Raw genomic sequence first — 19,081 nt, 5'->3', positions numbered from 1 at the left:
ACTTATAGAAGACAAACTCTCAAGACACAGACCTTACTTATAGAAGACAAACCCTCAAGACACAGACCTTACTTATAGAAGACAAACCCCTCAAGACACAACCTTTACATATAGAAGATAAACCCTCAAGACACAGACCTTACTTATAGAGGACAAACCCTCAAGACACAGACCTTACTTAGCTATATAATCCACCGACAGAAGGACTTAGGTTATTCATTGGTTTTAAAGAAATGTTACGGTTTTTTTTATGTTTATAGTTATTGAGACAAATTTGGATACGTTTATAGTGACAAAAAAAAACAGTTCTTCTGCCATCTGGTGGTAAAACATTTGTCTATGTCTGTGCACTATGTTAAATTCCTGCAAGAACAAATAAATAATAACAAACACCCCAAAGGAAGAAAAGCCTTTTCTTTTCAGAGGCAGTAATAAATAAGTATGAAACTTTGTTGATTGGCCAAATAAGTAGCCTAACCTGGACCACTGAGTATGATTTTTACTTAGATTAATAAAATCTATTTAATCTAGGCCTATTAAAAATGGTTCGCTGCAAATATAAGATGTAAATATATTTGTATTTTATAGCTACTCCTTGACGTTTAATTTCAAATCAAATTGTAGTTTATTAGGCTAGAGACATAAGATCCCTTCAGTTATGCCAGAATCTGGCCAGTAACTTTCATGTTGGATTATTTACTTTACAGTGATCAACGTGACTTGACGATTTTCACCACACGAGGGCACTAAAGTCGTTTTTTGTTCCGACACACACGTCAACACAACGTGCGAGATTTTCACCGTCATGTCTGTGATTATACTGCATGAATCGCCCGTTTACACTTCCTAACATATCATGTTTGTGCCACCCTTAGCTTAAATAACTGTTGTTTGGGGACTGAAGCTTACACTCGAGCACAACTGTTAATTTAGAATTAGATAGACTTTCAAGTGCTATCCTGACCTCAGGCCTCAGGCCATGTAGCCTTTGGCAGTAAGGGGTCAGTCCTGTTGGGCATCGACTGTGAATCGGCTGCTTATTTTCAGCAATTGTAACACAGACGTGTTTTGTCACGGATCATTTATCTGGGGTGTGACTCGATGTTTTCGTGACAGTTGACAAGAATCTCCATCGGAATTCCAGACTCGTCCAATATGCGTGAGGCTCAGAAATCCCAGACGCGAGGATGGACTTGCAAGTCACATAAGATGAAAATGAAATAACATCACATTACACTGTTGTGATACTCTCTGTACGGGAATTTAGTATTTACTGTCTGTGACACTCAGTCTAAACATTCTGGCATGTTGTTCCTTCTATTATCTGACTGCCCCTCAGTTAGATCTTCTCTCCTCCTTCTTGTTCCCTATTTATCTTGTACTTTCCCCCTACCCCCACATCCAGCCTGTCTCCATTCTACCTCCTTACCCCGATAAGAGCAACACCAATCATACATTTGTTTTATTATTTTTAACCAACTGTTTAAAGACACGTCTTATTTCTTGTGCATTTAACTAGACGTCTTCTTGTGAAACTTTTAGGACTCTTTCCTGACACCCGTGTGTTGTGAATACACGGACGTAATTGGGGGGGGGGGGGGGGGGGCATTTTGGTCCCCCCCCAGTTTTTACGGTTAAAACCAAATATTTAAATAGGGACGAATCCATGTCCCCCCCACTTTTGAAATCAAAATTAGGTCCATGTGTGAATATGTTCTCCGGGCTCCTACGGAACAAATGTATACATCTGTTTGTAAACCCTGATGGCTATGATGTAGCCTACGTCTAGAGACGATTTCTAAATCTAACCTAATTCTCCTCTATTCTTTGTGCAGTAGTAGTGTGCCCTGATACTCACTGTGCACTGACCACAAGTACCATGCAGCGTGCTCCATCTGACTCAACCATGTGAACTCTAACCCCACTGAGGGACTTACCGGCAAGACCGCAGAAAAAAACAAGGCCAGCCTGAAACAGTCTTGTCAACTTTTGACCTGAACTTGAACTGAAACCAAACCTCTTAACCCATAGGCGCTATACAGTAAAACATTCACCACAAAGACTTAAACGAAGTGTGCTTCAAGAGACGAATAATAATGGGGTGAATTTTGAATTTGGGGATTCTCTGTCTCCTCAGCTAATTCCTCAACTAAAAGTTCACAACAAAGTCCAACTCGGTGCAAATAACTAATCAAAATACGACACGCCTGTTTAAAGAGTGTAAAAATGTAACGTCCTTAATTTATCACGCTTATCATGGCCGACAAGGACAAAAGAAAACCAGATTGCACGTCGGAGAGGTGCGATGTTTTCAAACAGTACTTGTAGATCAGCGCATCCTACAATCAGGCTGCACAATATCTGGCCAGGAGTGACACTGTGCAGTGGTCGCTCCAAAGCATCTAGACTGGCGCACGTCAAGCGCGCGCTCAAGGTATTTCCTTACAGTCATGTCAACTAAACGAGGAAAAAACGTAATATTGGTGAGACAAACATTTCAGGAAGTTATTATCTTTTATTTTCTCCCTCCCTCTCCTTATACTTCACGTGTTCAGTGATATAGATTTGGCAGGATGTAAATATCTGTTTGTTTGTTTGTTTACTTCCTCGGAGCGAGGCGCGCGCGGCTGGGCTGGAGGAGCCCGTGCGCGCTGTAATGAGGCGGGCGGGTCCAGCAGGGAGGAAGCGCCAGTCGTTCCGCGATGCGTTTTAACGTGACGGGGCACAAGTGCAGGTGAAAAGTCTTCGATTTCTCCCCCTCTGAGGTAGGTTATTAGTACCTGTTCTGTTTAAAACTGCACACTGTTAGACTGTAAAAGCTGTGATTCTGTTTGAAATGGAATGACGCGACCAGAAGGGACCAATTAAAGTCTTGCTAAAATATAGTAAATAAGTTCCTCGGTCATTGACCTGGCCGAGCCAACAGCGACGTGGTTACTAAAACATTACTACAGATCCACCGAGCAGCAATTACAGCCTAACGCATCTGCTGACGAAATACTAGTTTTTAGCACAGCACTTTGAAATTTAAACGGTACGTCAATACAGGCTGTCATATTTGGTTTTCTTTTTATATTCGTGTATATTAATCCTAAGAAGTAGTAGTAATCGTGATGTTTATCTATGCGGTTGTTCAGATAGGAGAGTCGAGTTTCACAGTAGCAAACAATCTGCAGGTCTTGCATGACAGCTTGATGCTAAGACTCTTGTTGAATAATATTTGTGTATCATATGCGATTGCTACACCAGGATAAAGCAGGTGCACACTGGCAGATCAGCTGATGTCTCTTTGTAAGTGGTTAAAAACCCATTTCACTGTTTCATAGACCTCTGTAATAAAGTCCCATTATCTGTTCCATTATTAAGGTATTGTGCAGGTAGCCATGTTTTGTGTTGGGGGTAAGCAGTGAACAAACTTTGATATACACAGATTTGGGACAATAATTCAAATGATAAATGCAGTGGAATATGATTTGTAAGCAAATTTGTTTTTAGTTATTCAGTGGTGTTGTATTGGTGCTAAAAGTTTCCATCATGTAAGGGATCTGGTATGAAGTTAAACACGGAACAGGTGTGTTTGGTTGACTTAATGGGTTTGGTTGAGTGTGTTTTATGGTTTGTCTATGAGTTGTATCAGTGTGTTTAGCTTGGGCAGGAGAAGGTCATCCTCATTAATCCTCATTAATCAATTTATAACCTTTCTGTAACTTCCTGTTTCATAAGGGCTTCTTCAGACAAGCTTAAAAACACATTAATGACTCCCTGTCAGAGAGAGAGACTGACTGACCGACCATGGAGAGGGAGAAAGACTGTGTGTGTGTGTGTGTGTGTGTGTGTAAGGATCAACGGGTGTGGTGGTACATGATTGCAATCAAGATCCATTTGAAAGGCCATTAAGTGACGGATCCAGGGTGTAGATCACACAACACGGGCCTGTGTGAAGGGGACTGGTTATGCTTTCATATAAGTGTGAATGCAGCAGGAACAGGTTACACCCCTAATGATTCACACTGCCTCTGTCATTGCTGTACTAAACAAATGCAGGTGTGAGATTGTCAGATTGTGAGGTTGTCAGATTGTGAGGTTGTCAGATTGTGAGGTTGTCAGATTGTGAGGTTGTGAGGTTGACGGGTAGTAAGGTTGACGGGTAGTGAGGTTGACGGGTAGTGAGGTTGACGGGTAGTGAGGTTGACAGATTGTGAGGTTGAGGTTGCAGGTAGTGAGGTTGTGTACTTGTACTGTGGAAGATATACTCTGCATCTTCAAATAACCTCTTTTACTATAACTGTCACTGCTGTTTGTGGTCACTTTTCTGTGTTTAAGCACTTCCTTATTCTTAATTTAAAAGTCTTTAAATTTATAGGTTATAGTATTACTATTATATATTCTGTTATAATGGCATTCTGTCATCTAGCTCCATGAGGCTTAGATTATAATTACTCTATATCCAGTTTTGTTCTGCTCAAATAAATATGCAGCCATGCAAACCTTCTCACTTGTAAAATAATATGAACAATATTGTGGTCACACATTGTGTGTTGTGTCTTGTACGGGTAACAGGAAGTTAAATTGGGCTTATGCATGATAAAATATGCATCTTAAGTATCTGCCTGCATTTTGAACTGTTCTTATTTCCACATGTTTTTCTTTATTCTAATTTAAAGAATTATATGTGATATCAGTGTTGCCTGTGAGGTTAAGATTAAGGTGTGTTTGTGATGAGAGGGTGGGTTGGTCTAACAGTGTTGTGATGGTTAGTTTTACTGTGCTAGAGCTACTGTTTAACGTTGTTATTTTACTGCTAGCTAGTCACTCTGGAGGTTGTGTGCACACATGCAGGTTTGTGTGTGTGTGTTTGTTTGTGTGTTTGTGTGTATGATTGGGCAGACCTCTTACTTGGAAACGCGTGTTGTGCCTCTACACCTGTCTGGCTATCACAGGTTAATGTCTTTGAGCTCACAGACCAAATCGGTGTTATATTCCTAGACATGGTGTTCTTTTATGTAACTTGCTCTTAAAATACCAAATTTCATTCACTTTTATGACCAAGTTACAGTTTCTTTCATAAATTATTTAATTAAGGACCCTCTTTGTTGTTTGTAAATGAAGTCCTTGTAGCCAGTATGAATTCTGAAGATGTCTGAACTGAATTATCTAGTATTAAGTTTCACAACTTAATGCCACATTTACCAGCATTTAAATACTGTGTCCATATTTAGCACTTATGCAGATGTTGCTGCTCATGTCTATTAAGTGTCATGCATCACAGCCACCAGAAGGGGTCAGGAGTGGCACTGTGTTCCTCATGAAACCTGACTGACTAATAAATATGTACTTTTACGCGTAATTATTGCCTACAAGGTGTATGTTTGGTGCGTCATCACACCCTTTTGTGTTGAGGTGGCGATGGAGCCATGCCATAGATTTTTAAAAAGCTACACAAACTTGAGTGCAAAGCCGGTCAATCATTCATCCGTTATGATAAGCTGGTGCATTTTAGTGTTCTTAGGATCATAGTATCAATTCTGAGAAGGTTGAAAGAATTCCTGTGATCTCCAACTTTTTGTTACTTTATCTGTTTCTGTTGGGTGACTCATCTAGCCAGATACCCAGTGGAATCCTTCATTTGCTACATGTCCATAAAACCCAGGGAGGAGCAGAGGGTCTACTGTTAATGTATCACCAGGTCATGGGCAGATAAAGGGTCTTTCTGTTGGTCTGGTAATGGTTATGGATGTGAAAGGAGCAGCTGAAATAACTGTGGCTTCGATCCAGCTTAAACCCTTCGGTCTTTACTGCCCGTGTTCCTCACGTTGACGGATGAAGTGCAATCAAAAGAAATGAGGATCCTTTTACTAGGTAGTAAGGAAAGTGTGTGAAATTAAACATGGATTCATTTCCACATTAGGGTTAGGTTATGAACTAAATTGGTGGTGTCTGAGGTATCCTAGCACATGTTGGATATATCCGTTGAGGTAAACCACTGAGGGAACCAGAAGAGATGCATGTTGATTGCTTGTTGATGCCCCAACCCCCTCCCCCTCCCCCCTTAACACTGTATACACGCGTGTCGGTTACAGCCTGTCATAAGACCTGCCGTAGTACCAGAGTTCTTCAGTGGAGGGCTGCTTCAGAAGAAGGACGAGTATGGGAAGGAGACAGAGAGAAGGTGGTGGAGAGATGGGAGATGTATGTGGGATGTTTGCCAGGAGACAGGTGTGTCAGGGGAGGTCCTTTCCCCCCGAGCTTTAGTTACTGTAGAACTCCGTACTGAGTTGCACATACTGTTGCATGTCTTCACATGATATTTGTGTGTCATTCTCTGCAACCGAGAAACTGGAACAGACAATATGGTAATGACGTACAGCACCATGAATTAAATTAAAGAGAATCTGGAGTGATTCATGTATTTTGTGTGACAGTGGGACACAAAGAATTCACAAAGAATTTAGCATTACAATAATGGATTTGCAGTATTAACTTGGAGGTGAAGCTTCCGGTTCACACGTGGAAAGGTCTGCTTTGATAAGTTACTTTGGGGAGGGGCCAGTTTTGCCCTTAGATCTTGATCGGCCGAAGCACAGGACTGACATATCGGGGCCATGCTGTTACCATTAACAAAATCCAACCCCTTAGTTTGCCATGTGACTACTCTGTCTCCGCCCCCTCCTCCTCCTCCCACTCAGACTGAGTGGCCTGACAGATCTCTCTCTGTCTGCCGGCGAGCGGTGTGTGAGCTTGCAGGTTTTCCTGCCGAGCTGTTATGTACGGATATATTGTGCACTTTTCTGGCTGCTGAGAAGAGGGGAGAAAAGGGGAATTCCCACACAATGGGGGCTTCTTTGCCAGTGTCGGGGCAGGTCAGTGAACATGCCTTTCCCCACTGTGCTCTCTCTCTCTCTCTCTCTCTCTCTCTCTCTCTCTCTCTCTCTCTCTCTCTCTCTCTCTCTCTCTCTCTCTCTCTCCCTCTCTCTCTCTGCTTTTCCCACAGTTCTGTCTTGCTTATTCAAAACGGTGACTATATTTGAACTCGTTTCATTTGTATATGGACCAGTTTTTGATGTTAGCTGCTGCACTCAGTTAAGGTCTCGCTCATGTCCTGCATGTCCTGCCTGTCGTTTGGTGTGTGTCTCGCTGTATAACACCAAACTGAACGCACAGGACGGGATGCGTGAGGGCACGACACTGGCTCGTATCTGTCTGTCACTGCTTTCCAGTTTTGTATAAACAGAAGGTAAATAGGATTTGTTTTTTTTGCTGTTGATCGTAAACAACTTGCGCACTATGGGTATGAGGTTTTTCTTTTTTCTTTTTTTTTGTTCTTACAATCCTGTGAGTGTGGGTGCGTAGAGAATGTGGGAGTTAATGAATCATTGCTGTATATTCAATGTTTTTGGCACTCTCTCCAAACATCACGTAAATGAAATGCATTTGTGTAATGCTGTAAATAAAAGTGGATTGATCTATAAACAGTATTTCTTTTGAACATTTCAAATGTTTCATTCTAATGTTTTAAACACCATGTGGTTTTAACAAATATGAAACCTTAAACAAGCAAAATACGCTGTTTTGCCAGAGCAACAGGTGTGTGTGGGTGAGTGTTCACTTAGCCACCTGGCTAGCGAGAGATCTGGGGAATTGGTTGGCAGGGGGTCATTCATCCTTCTATGTACCCAATTAAAGTGAGTGGCATCAGGCCACATCTGGCAGTGTGGACTCCACCAGTGCCAACTTCTGGTTGAACCTCATTGCTTTATAAAGCAGTATTATCTATGTAGATTTCACCTGCCTCCGTCCTAGGCAAGAGATATAACAGTGGGACCTTGACTATATCAATAGACAGTTGCTTAAAAATTGCCATCTGAAGTGATTCACTATTAGAGCAGGGTTTCTTGCTTATTTCAAGGACTAGAAAGATTAAAACTATTAAACCTGATCTGATAACATATATACATATAAGAAATGTAAAAATAATGAGGTAATTGGAGACAATCACCTCCTGTGAACCAAACTGAACAGACCTTCAAGCGCATATTAGTTGTCCAATTTGCCCTTCTTCAGACGTGGACTATTCCCCCTCTCTCCTTTATCAGGAATATGTGTTTTATGGTCATAGATTGGGCCTTGCTTCTTTGCGTCCGAGGGCACCTTGGCCAGCGTGGGTGTGTGTTCGGAGGAGCTCTCCTGCTCTGTCGGTGTCTGTCTGACTCGCCTCTTTTGGGTATGACCACCATCGAGATTTGGTCATTGTTTCTCTATGGTTGTTTCTCTGTCGAGGGGGTCATGTCGTCATTTCGAATAGAGCTATGCATATAGCTGCATTACACTTTTCCCCAATAGATTCTGTTTATTGAGCTGACGGGAAAAGAAAAAAACTGAAATCATAAATCACCCCCAGCCCCTGCGTATGTTACAATCAGTCACCTCCAGAGACTTAGCCAGTTTTCCAAGGTCTGGATCAGATGGGAATTCCAGAATGCCATCCTCCGTTTCCTGTACCAAAGGTGGTTCCATAGCAGGCGATTCTCCTCTTGGACATGTGTATGTTTCTGTTTTGGCAAAATCTTTTGTCAACATGAAGGCAGATAGCATATCTTCCTGGAGCTATTTTCAGCCGTACACATTTTCATCTCTGTGTTTTTCTTTTGGTCACAAGCATGAATGTTTGCGCTTTAAGAATGTGTGAATGACAGCAGAAGCAGGATGGACATTTGGGTGTGAAGCGGTGTCACTGGCGCACACAGCAAAATGGGGGTGGTGATGAGGTCTGCACCATTTGCATGCAGCACAAATGTGGTTTTCGTGACGTTAACCGGGCCCTCTGTGTTGAAGTTATCTGTTAGACACTCAGACAGTGTTCGGCAAACTGCCTGCATGTTGTTGGTACTGGCCCCTACTCGCAGGCCGCGACCAACGGTCTGCCGTGAGACCTCCAAAGTGAAATGGACTGTCACCTAGGTGTTTTAGGTAGGGTCAGTACCAGGTTAGCCAACCTGACTCAGATCTTCTGGTTGCTCTCGGGCGGCCATGTTTTACACACTGTCCTCTAAACCTCTCTCAATGTACCTAACCTTCTTTTGGTGTCATTTTCCCATTTATATTTACAAAGAGCAAAACCAGGTTCTTGCTTCTTGTGTGACCCATTTTGGACCGAGTGGAGTAAAGGTTCCACTCCAGTCTTGATGTAACAGGATGCCATTTGTGTAGCACAATGTTCACTTCTAACATGTTTGCACTTTTCTACGTTAGCACACTAAATAACTTCACTGTGCAATATCTCTTTAAGCTACTCAAGGCTTGTGCAATAATTCATTGCTATCTATCTTGTACATCTTTTATATATGGTGTGTATATATACATATATTATCTATAGTTGTATAATTTGTTTAAGCACCTTAAAGATTGCTGGTCAGTTTCGTTGTACACTGTACACTGCAATGATAATAAAAAGTATCTTATCTTAACCAATGCTAAACCCAGAACACTGTCCCAAGACTCCCAATTCTGTGCTGCCCAATTGTCAGTCACAAGTGCATATTTCCACCACACTCAAGTAAATATTGGTGAAACTGATGAGCAACCGAACTGTTTTCTATTTCAAGCCAAGACGGGTGGATGATTCTGTATCTAAGTGGCCCTATGGTTTGACGAGGAATAAATGGTGTATTTACCCGATTCCCAGACCTGATAAGGTGTGAGATGCTCCTTCTTGCTATATTCCTTGTGGAAAATAGTGGTATTTAAAATAATCCAAACTGATTTCATCTTATAGCCTTTGTCTGTTGGAATGTATGCTTTTGGGACAAACTGGAGAAACTTACTCAGAATCTCAATCACCCAGTCTGCCAGTTTATAGCAGTTCACCCTTCTATAAAACCATCACCATTGAAAATGTCCTTTCTTCAGACATTTACATTTACGGCATTTAGCAGACGCTCTTATCCAGAGCGACTTACAAAGTGCTTTGCATCTGATCACAGAATTCATCCTAGGAAATACGCCAGAATTCAAGATACCATTGAGTCAGACTACTACTAAACTACAGGAGTCAATGTCATTACCTAGTGTTTTACAAATTAGACGTTTGCCAAGAGGCACAAATAACCATAGACAGAGATACAATTTAAGAACAACGGCAAGTGGTGTCAGCTAAGTTAGTGCTCTGGTAAGAACTCAACAAACAGGTGAGTCTTCAGTCTACGCTTGAAGATAGCAATAGACTCTGCAGTCCTAGCAGCTAATGGAAGATTGTGCCACCATCTTGGAGCCAGGACGGAGAATAGTCTGGAGCTTTGTCTTCCATGAGATTTTAAGCGTGGAGTTTCAAGTCGAGCCAAGCTTGAGTGAATCTGGGTGATCGCTGTACAGATCGGCTTTTGACCATGGACATCATGTTGGGAGGGGCCAGTCCATTTTTGGCTTTGTAAGCAAGCGTCAAGGTTTTATATCTGATGCGTGCTGCTACTGGAAGCCAGTGAAGAGAGCGTAGCAGAGGAGTCACATGTGAGAACTTGGGGAGATTGAAGACCAGTCGTGCTGCAGCATTCTGAATTAGTTGTAGAGGTCTGATGACCCGTAGAGGAAGACCTGCAAGTAGGGAATTGCAGTAGTCCACCTTCGAGATTACTAGAGACTGCACAAGCACTTGAGTAGCTTCCTGTGAAAGGAAGGGTCGTATTCTCCGTATGTCGCAGAGGAGAAATCTGCAGCATCTGGTCAGGAACTGCTATAAACTGGCAGTCATCATTGTGTAGTTGTTAATTTGTCAAAATGTTTGCTTAAAGCTGAACTACAGCAGTTAGTTTTGGCTACAAAGGTGCAACTTCCTCTTGATTGAAAGTCTGTGTGGGTCTTTAAAAATCCCATCAGACACCACTTCCCTTGAGGACAGCAGCTGTTCCAAACGTCTTAAATCCAACAAAACCAGTATTATTAGCACTTCTCTTATTTCATATGGTTGCCCCTAGGACAACAAATGGATTAGTCATTACTCTCTCCTTCCATCGACCACCAGCAAGTTATTCTATTCCTGCTATTAATCTTTCTGTTCTGCTCCCCCTTTACAGTGATGTGACCATGATGTACTTTAGATATTTACTCAACACTCCCTGTTTTCTGCATTGTACAGAGATATTTAGTTCTGCCCGAGTATTTGTTGTGAATCGGTTTGATTTCCTGGCATCCTTGTTCTGGATCCATAACTGATGTATTTGGTTTTGACCTCATTGGCTCTTGTAAAGGAGGTGTGTGGCTGCTCAGGTAAGAAACGCCTGTAACACACTCCAAGTCCCACAGCTAGGTTACTAGCATGACCGTGAACAAGCTGGAACACACATGGCAGATCAAGTAATTAGAGTCAATTAGCCTGTGGTTTTGGTGGTCAGATGTCAATGTCATTTTCATACAGTGGCCTCCTCTTGCGCCCCAGGGTTGGGGTTAGGGCCCCCCTCCCCTCTTCCCTAGGCAGGACACTCCCAGCTGATTGGATCCTGTAACAAGGCACCTCTAGCCTGGAAGATAAGCTATCTCCACTGCTGTGTTTCAGAAGCCCACTCAGAGACCTGGCCGGCAAAGAACTAGTGCGCATTATTCTCGGCGTCTGAAAAGTTTCCAGCTTTTTTTTTTTCTTCATTCTCTTTTCCTGAGGCGGAGGGGCTCTCCTTTGCCCTGTTAAGACAGAAGAGAAAGTAAACTTTCCTGAAAAGGCAGCTAGACAAGAGGGCCTAATGTGCTAGTTTGTGAGCATACGCAACCTGAAGTTTGTTGTCATGGTGATGCTCCATTCATCTTGGTCATGACTCCCACCTGAATACTGACTGGCTGACTACACGACTTCACTTGGCACTTTAGTTTCGCCTACATGGGTCTGGCACGGAAAGAAAACATCTGAAGAAAACCCAACTCTGTGCTTAACTTAAAATAGTTTCCAGCTCCTACAGCACTATGTTAAAGAGGACAATGTAATTAATGCACACTTCCCTAGCAGTGACTCATGTAAAGGTTTTTTGTTCATACAGACGGGATTAATATGAACATACTGCTTTAATACTCCATTTAACGTCTCTGCTATTTATGCCATCAATATGTTTTGGAGTTATGACAGCAAGTTGCTGTTGGGTACAGTACATGTGCTGAGATTTAATTTATTTAGTGTCACACTGACAACATCTAAACAGGTTCTGCTTGTTCGTTTTGTTCGATACCAACAAACCTAGTTGACGGATGACACCTTTCGTCAGGGCGAATTTCACTCTACCGGAGTCACTTGAGTGTCTGATTCATTTTCATGTACGGTATTCATCGACGGACTTAAAATCTGTTAGAATAATTTCAAGTGGTGGTTTTGAACAAATACTATTGTGGCTTATTAGTTGGTCATGTATTGGGTTGGGCCAAAAATAAATGCAGACTTAAAAAAAAACTAACAATACTACTTGTACAAAGGGAATGGTTAGAGGTGAAGTAACTGAAAATACGACGTGGTAAAACTGGCAGAGAGCAACAGGGCCGCATATCGACGTTGGTTGACCTTTTCTCTTTCGTGCCCGTAGACGGCCCCTCAGGCCCGGACAGCCCCTCAGTCCCGGACAGCCTCTCGGGCGCAGACGGGCCCTCGCGAGCGACGTTTTGCCCTACCAATCTCCAGCTTTGTAGCGTAGCGTGTTCGCAAAGCCGCACGACGTTTGCCACTGATCATTTTCACCGCAATTGCGTCACATAGCTCGCCGAACTCTGGGGAACGTTGTCTGTGCAAGTCCTATGCTGAAGCCATCTAATCTCATGCAGCAGCAGTAGCAGCAGCGGCTCCCTGCACCTTGCGCAAAAGTAGGCAGGTCCCAGGTGTAATCCACAATAAAGCCGTAGGCATGCATGGAGTCACTTAGACAGAGACGGTGTCTCTTCAGTCTCCTTTTGAGTGTTTGCTTTGCCTGTGCTTTTCATTTTCTCCACTTCATTGTGTGACTGCTATGTAAAAACGACTATAAGCTCCATTTATTCATATTTGGATTTAAATACGCCCAGCAATGATGGGCAGTTTACAAATATTTGAATGAGCTAGATCACACGAGGTTGAGAGTAAACTGGAGGTGCTAAAGGTGTTGTAGATGGGTTGCTGGACATTTGTAAGGTTGTTGAACAAAACAGAATTGAAGGGCGGCTTGTGTAAATTGAAGCGTAGGGCATTAAAGCAGTTGTCCATTTTTCATTTGGCGGTTTGGAAAAAAAAAAGGGAAGGAGAAGAAGGAAGTGCACTGTGTTTTCCTCATGGCTGTCTGCTCTGAGCTGCCCGAGAGGTCCTAAGCCATTTACTTTTGCCTGATTCTCAGGCACACGCATGGGAGAACACTCTGTGCTTGCTTCTTCAGTGTAACAAATTCCCTTTCATAGTCTCTTGTGTCTTGAAAATCACTGCCTGTTCCAATCTATTAAACCTCCGCAGTCACAGACATTGAGACAGCCAGGACAGCTGTGAACAGTGTATTCTCACCTTCTGCCAAGCACTTATGAGATGGAATATGAAACTATTTGCCGGAGGTGCACATCAGAAGCTACCAGCTGTCCTACACCCCTTCAGAGCAGCACAGGTGTGACTTTGCAGAATGTTCTGAAAGGTGACGTTGCACGCACCGTTTCTGTGCCTCACCAGAGCCCTGGCCGGCAGGCCCAGTGTTAGCCATGCTGCAGCAGACGGATCCCACAGCCAGCACCCTGCACCTGGTGGCCACCGACATGACCGACATCATGGAGAACCTGGACACACGCGAGCTTGACATCGGAGATGGGGAGGAGGTGTTCGATGGACATGACTCCTGTGGTCCAGGTAAGAGGGAAAGTGGAGACCTACTTGTGAGATGTAGGTGTAAGCCTGGGAGAAGGGGGTCTAATCCATCTAGAATGCATGTAGGACCCTGGAATATACAGTCCCAGAGAGTTCTAAAAACAATAACGTCAAAGATGTCTGTGCCCTAAATAATCTTCAAAATTGAAGTTTCACAAGTGCATAGGTTCCAAACTAAAGTAAAAATGTCCAGCGAAGAAACATGGAAAGATAACTTTCATTTGATTGATCGGTTGATCACTATATTGATACATCTGGGCAGATGCTTTAAACTTTTCCTATACTGATTAGTCATTATAACTCCCTGCTGTTCATGCAGAGTCCCGAATACCCTTCTCGGCTGTGTACGAGACGATGGGCTTCAAAGAACCAGCAGCTCGAGTTTTTCTCACCACGTTTCCCATCACTGCCAAAATTCTGGAGGTGGAGCGTTTTGCCTCTGCTCAGGATCGCTTCAACACCAGTCAGCAGAGAAGCGTCTCCAAGGTCAGGACCGTGTGTGTGTGTGTGTGTGTGTGTGGGGGGGGGGGGGGGGGGGGGGGGGGGGTGTGAAGGGATGTGGGTTTAGGTGTGTGGGTGTGCGCTGCGTTCTGAATTAATATGCCTGATGCTGTTTCTCAGTTCATTCTTACTTTGAGAGATCCAAGTTTCATTCAACACCGGATGTTCAATTCAGTCACTGTTAATCACAGCCTGTGTATCAGAATCTACAATGGGCTTCAGTACACTTCAAATCAGAATCTACAATGGGCTTTAGATGGTGTAAATAGGAAGCTGGGTGTAGACTTAGCAGTTCTGACACCACACCATCCTCTGCCTGCAGTGCGTGTTATGCAAGAGAAGGCGTTTAAACAGTCAGTGTGAACTGTTGCCCAACGTGCATGTTTTTTTGTTTTTTTTTGTTTTTAATCCAAATGTAGAACCTCACGTGTAGAGCCCGTCTGGTGCTGCCTGTGGCCCACACCACCGTGCACGTGGCGTGGCGTTGTACTCGTTTTGCTGGATAACGGATAACAGGCCAGTCTCTTCTCAACAGGGGCTGAGGAACACGGTCTTAAAGGCAATAGAAGCAAAAAGCAAAAATCTTAATGCCCCTCTTAATGCCCCTCTTAATGCCTTTGGTGGAATCCCAAAGGGAACAGACTCTTCTGTTTGGCACTGGAAGTGGAAGCTATTATGGCATGAAAATCTGTTGTTACCAGAAGAAGAGGTTCATATATAAGAAGGCCTTCAGCTTATAATAGGACATTAAGACTACATAATGATCACCTTATGTGATGTGCATTGTGAATGCTGTGAGTTTTGCACTGTACCCTTCGTGTACTGACAGTATAATGAACTCACTCGATTACCTCGATTCAGCTTTCGTTGAAGTGTCCAAGCTGAAGTGAGAAATCTTTTGTTGTGTATAATAAAAATGGTGTCAATGATGATATGAAGGAACATTGTTTCAGTTACTGCATCTCTATTATCTTGTAGGTAATTGTTAACTGAACATTGCATTGATTTATTGTACTCAAGTGTAATGTGTGATCTATTGCTTAAAAAAACACCAAAAAGCCAATTTCTTGCTTCTTAGTTAAAGTTTGGTGTGTACCTAGATTTGGTCAAACAAACTATCTGCGAAAAACCAGAGACACTCAATTCAGGTCTAAAATATCAGATCTAACCTTTTGCTATGATTACAGTTTAGGGGTTCAATGTCGGGTTTAACCCTCTGCTAAGGTTTCGGGTTTAGTGGGTTCAAAATCCGGTTCACCCCTCTGATGTATTTTGGCCTCCAGAAACTCCCAGCCGTCTTCAGGATTGAGCTGAAACACGGGAACTTCAGCTGGATTGTGAAGAGGAAGGAGAAGCACTTCATGGAACTTCACAGGGAGCTTCGCACCTACAAGACCTTCCTGAGGATTCCTCTGCCCTCTCGCACGTGAGCTCCTGCCCGTCTCCACACGTCTCCACGTCTGCGCGAGGTTATTTTCTCATGTCATTTCACACGCGTCTCCCATCTTGCTGTGTCTAGCCACACAGAGCGGAGGCAGACGGTCAGACATACGCGTCAGATGCCCACTCTGCCTCGCGGTGGGGGCGAGGACCTGGCCAGAGAGGAGCAAGTGTCCAGCCGGAGGGTCAGTTCTTCTCTAACGTCATTGTCCACTGTTCAGCTCTGTTATACAGCATCTCTGTAGGCCATGTTGTGAATAGTGGATATGGTAATGTGCAATTTGTGGTTGTAGTTGCTGTTATTTTGTACTACGTCAGGTTCCTCTATTGATATTGTGCACAGAATATTATATGTTTACTAGGGGATTAAGTCGGATAAATGTCATTATGATTAGGTAGTGGGGGCAGTGATTGAGGGCATGGTATTATAATACCATGCAGTCTGTGGTTTTAGCATTCATATGTAAAACTGAGCAGCTTTGGACACACAACATTTCTGAGAAACCAAGCAGAAAGAATTTTGTATTAAATTAAAGGAGAAGGAGGAGACGTGTAAGGTAGCCAGAGTGAAGCATGTGGGTTATTAATGCAAAAATGTGATGTGTGTGATTCATTTCACAGAGGCAACTTGAAGATTACTTGAATAAGCTGCTGAAAATGCCAATTTATCGAAACTACCATGCCACAGTGAGTTCTGTTTCTCATCAGGAACATGCAGAATACTACATTAAACATGGAAATAATAGTCCTGACTGATCAATATCTTACTATCTGGTCCCTGTTTGCTGGTCTTAGATGGAATTCATTGACGTGAGCCAGCTGTCCTTCATTCATGATTTGGGACCCAAAGGCTTGTAAGACATTTTGCTGACTGCCTATTGTCTTCTACAAGAAGGTCATTGATGGAGAAACTGATGTATGTTGAATGGCCTGTGAAGATCTCAGTCACTTATTCTCTATTCATGTTCAGGGAGGGCATGGTTTACAAGAGGTCAGGAGGTCACCGTATTCCCGGACTCAACTGCTGTGGCCACAGCAAGATGTGCTACCGCTGGTCAAAGCGGTCAGTGAAGATCCCATAATGAGCCTTGTGTACACGCATCCCCACTGCCCGTCTGCACAAACCCAACACATACTGTCCCGGTCCTAAGGGATTCTCTGATGGGCCACATTTTTGCTGATTCTGTGTGCCAGTTAATTCCAGCTCCCAGTCTAACTGTACCAGGCACTGAGGCACTGTTCTTGATTGCCTAATTCAGGTGAACCGTGATGAGGGGCAGAGCAAATCTGGTCCTTCTGAGGACCCTTCAGGTCATTACTGGGAACCACTCTGAATTACAATATGGAGTTGAGATTGTGAAGATCAATTTACATTTTTCCCTTTATAAAACACTTTTTTTTTTTTTACCAATTTTTATTTTACATATTGGAAACTGTTCTATAGAAAACTGTTCCGTTTTAATGTGTGTATGATTTTAACCATGTGCATGTTGGTTTTTGTCATGGCGCCCTCTTCAGGTGGCTGGTGGTAAAGGATTCCTTCCTCTTGTACATGAAGCCAGACTCAGGAGCCATCTCATTCGTCCTTCTGGTGGACAGAGAGTTCTCTGTCAAAATGGACTCCAAGGACACCGAGACCAAGCACGGTATCCGCATCGACAGCCTGTGTAGGTGCGTGATCAGCAGACCCATGTACCACAGACTCCCCTGGTATCTGTTTGGCTGCCTGCATGAGCTCTCAATTACTTCCTGTAGGAACCTGGTTCTGAAGTTCTCCAGTTTCCGCCACGCCCGCTGGTGGGGTCAGGCTATCAACGATTTTGTGCACAAGTACGGCAGTGCTTTCCTCCGGGATCATCGTTTCAGCTCCTTTGCTGAAGTACAAGAGAACATCCCGGCCAAATGGTAAAAAGAAACAAAGTCTTTCTCTCTGTTGTGAAAAACTGCTTCAACCAATATGGAGTCTTTACTGTCATTAGAAATAGTGACAGGTTTAGCATTGCAGATGGGAGGCGGCCGGTAGCCCCCTGCTCGAGTGTCGCCAGGTGATGCCGGTTTCGCTGGAGTAACCTGAGAGAATGGGAGAGAAAGTGACACGCTAGCCGCATATCCTCTCCTGACCCTTCACGCGACACATCTGATAGTGTCCACAAGGGAGACTTCAGCTGACAGTCTGGCGGCAGCGCAGACAGTACGACTGACCACAGCCGGTCGTTAGCCCACATCATCCTCACCCAGGACTTACACATACACTGACCTTGGCTGAGGAGAATCATCTCTTTAGCCTTTAGCCTGCTTGCTCTGTGAGGAACACAATTTAGTGTGGCACATTTTAAGAGCGTAACTCCATAGAGAAGTGGTCTCTGCACCAGACGCCTCCCAGTTCAACAAGGGTATCTGGTTCTAAGGGAATTCCACATTGGACTCAAACTGTTTTCAAATTGGTTGCAATTGCTTGTATGTGTAGTTCTGGCTCAGTGGCTCATTGTAGTCAAAATGAAGCTCTGAAGTTACAATTGACTTTCGTAATAAAGCTGGAACTAAAAGATGAATTTGATTAAAGAATAAATTCTATACTTTCAGGTTATGGGGCATTGATTGGACATTTTCAAAGATTCAGCCCATTTGTTTAAGGTTGCTGGTTTCAATGTGGGTGTGAATCAAAGAATCTGTGAATTCCAGCCATGTTGTGCCTCTTGGATTGTGAGGCTAATAACATTTGACTTATTATGCTGAATTCCTTTATCATTGGAAATATCCTTATTGTGCTCTGTTGTTATTCAACTCTGGTTGGTGGTATGTTTTCTAGGTACGTGAATGGTAAAATGTACATGGAAGATGTGGCAAACGCACTGGAGGAGGCTGAGGAGGAGATCTTCATCACTGATTGGTGGTATGTGTTAGCAGTGTAAAGCTGGCTGTGAAGGCCGGGAGATAAAAACTGCTTAGACTGGTCTTTCAGGCTAAAGCCAGTACAAGCCAGCACTATACCAGCAGATACCGAACCTAGGAAGCCTCCATGAGATGTTTTCATTGTTTCTTTGGAATGTTGGTTACTTAACCCTGAATGGAGCTGCTAGCTTCCCCGTTGCTTTAGCAGTCAGGAGGCCTGAACGAAAGAATGTTAGATTTTCAGTGTTTTCCAGAAAGTGAAGATAAAAACAACAAAAACAAATGGTGAAATGTTCTTCTGGGGCCAGAGAGATTTATGCAGAAACACACACACACACGCATGCACACCCTCTCTCTAAAGTGCACACACCCAGAATACACAACCAGGAGGGAACACTGGTCAAACAG

At 43.3% G+C, this 19,081-nt stretch overlaps 1 protein-coding gene and 1 long non-coding RNA gene across 4 annotated transcripts in view; one reads left to right on the top strand and one right to left on the bottom strand.

Annotated features, from left to right (window-relative positions):
* Nucleotides 1-2,605: 2,605 nt before the first annotated feature.
* Nucleotides 2,606-19,081, top strand: part of pld1b (phospholipase D1b) — a 24,615-nt gene continuing 8,139 nt past the window's right edge. The window contains exons 1-11 of one of the 3 annotated variants that reach the window (XM_077012194.1): nt 2,606-2,765; nt 13,649-13,822; nt 14,160-14,326; nt 15,625-15,767; nt 15,861-15,966; nt 16,403-16,468; nt 16,577-16,635; nt 16,752-16,844; nt 17,300-17,452; nt 17,537-17,686; nt 18,591-18,674. In XM_077012194.1, coding sequence (XP_076868309.1) covers nt 13,678-13,822; nt 14,160-14,326; nt 15,625-15,767; nt 15,861-15,966; nt 16,403-16,468; nt 16,577-16,635; nt 16,752-16,844; nt 17,300-17,452; nt 17,537-17,686; nt 18,591-18,674 — 1,166 coding nt within the window. In that variant the 5' untranslated portion in view covers nt 2,606-2,765; nt 13,649-13,677. Of the gene's footprint in view, nt 2,766-6,700; nt 6,861-13,648; nt 13,823-14,159; nt 14,327-15,624; nt 15,768-15,860; nt 15,967-16,402; nt 16,471-16,571; nt 16,636-16,751; nt 16,845-17,299; nt 17,453-17,536; nt 17,687-18,590; nt 18,675-19,081 lie in introns of those variants that run through there. The other 2 variants (XM_077012193.1, XM_077012195.1) reach the window with 2 other exon arrangements.
* The window catches only part of LOC143519101 (uncharacterized), a 22,132-nt gene continuing 13,027 nt past the window's right edge, over nt 9,977-19,081 (bottom strand). The window contains exons 2-3 of the long non-coding RNA XR_013132357.1: nt 11,754-11,866; nt 9,977-11,667 (exon numbers count right to left, since the gene is read on the bottom strand). This is a non-coding gene — a long non-coding RNA (uncharacterized LOC143519101). The remainder of the gene's footprint in view (nt 11,668-11,753; nt 11,867-19,081) is intronic.

The sequence above is a fragment of the Brachyhypopomus gauderio genome, chromosome 7 (genome assembly GCF_052324685.1).
Source record: "Brachyhypopomus gauderio isolate BG-103 chromosome 7, BGAUD_0.2, whole genome shotgun sequence".
NCBI classification, from domain to species: domain Eukaryota; kingdom Metazoa; phylum Chordata; class Actinopteri; order Gymnotiformes; family Hypopomidae; genus Brachyhypopomus; species Brachyhypopomus gauderio.
Note: the sequence above shows the minus strand (reverse complement) of the source record. Positions and strands in the feature narration are given on the sequence as shown.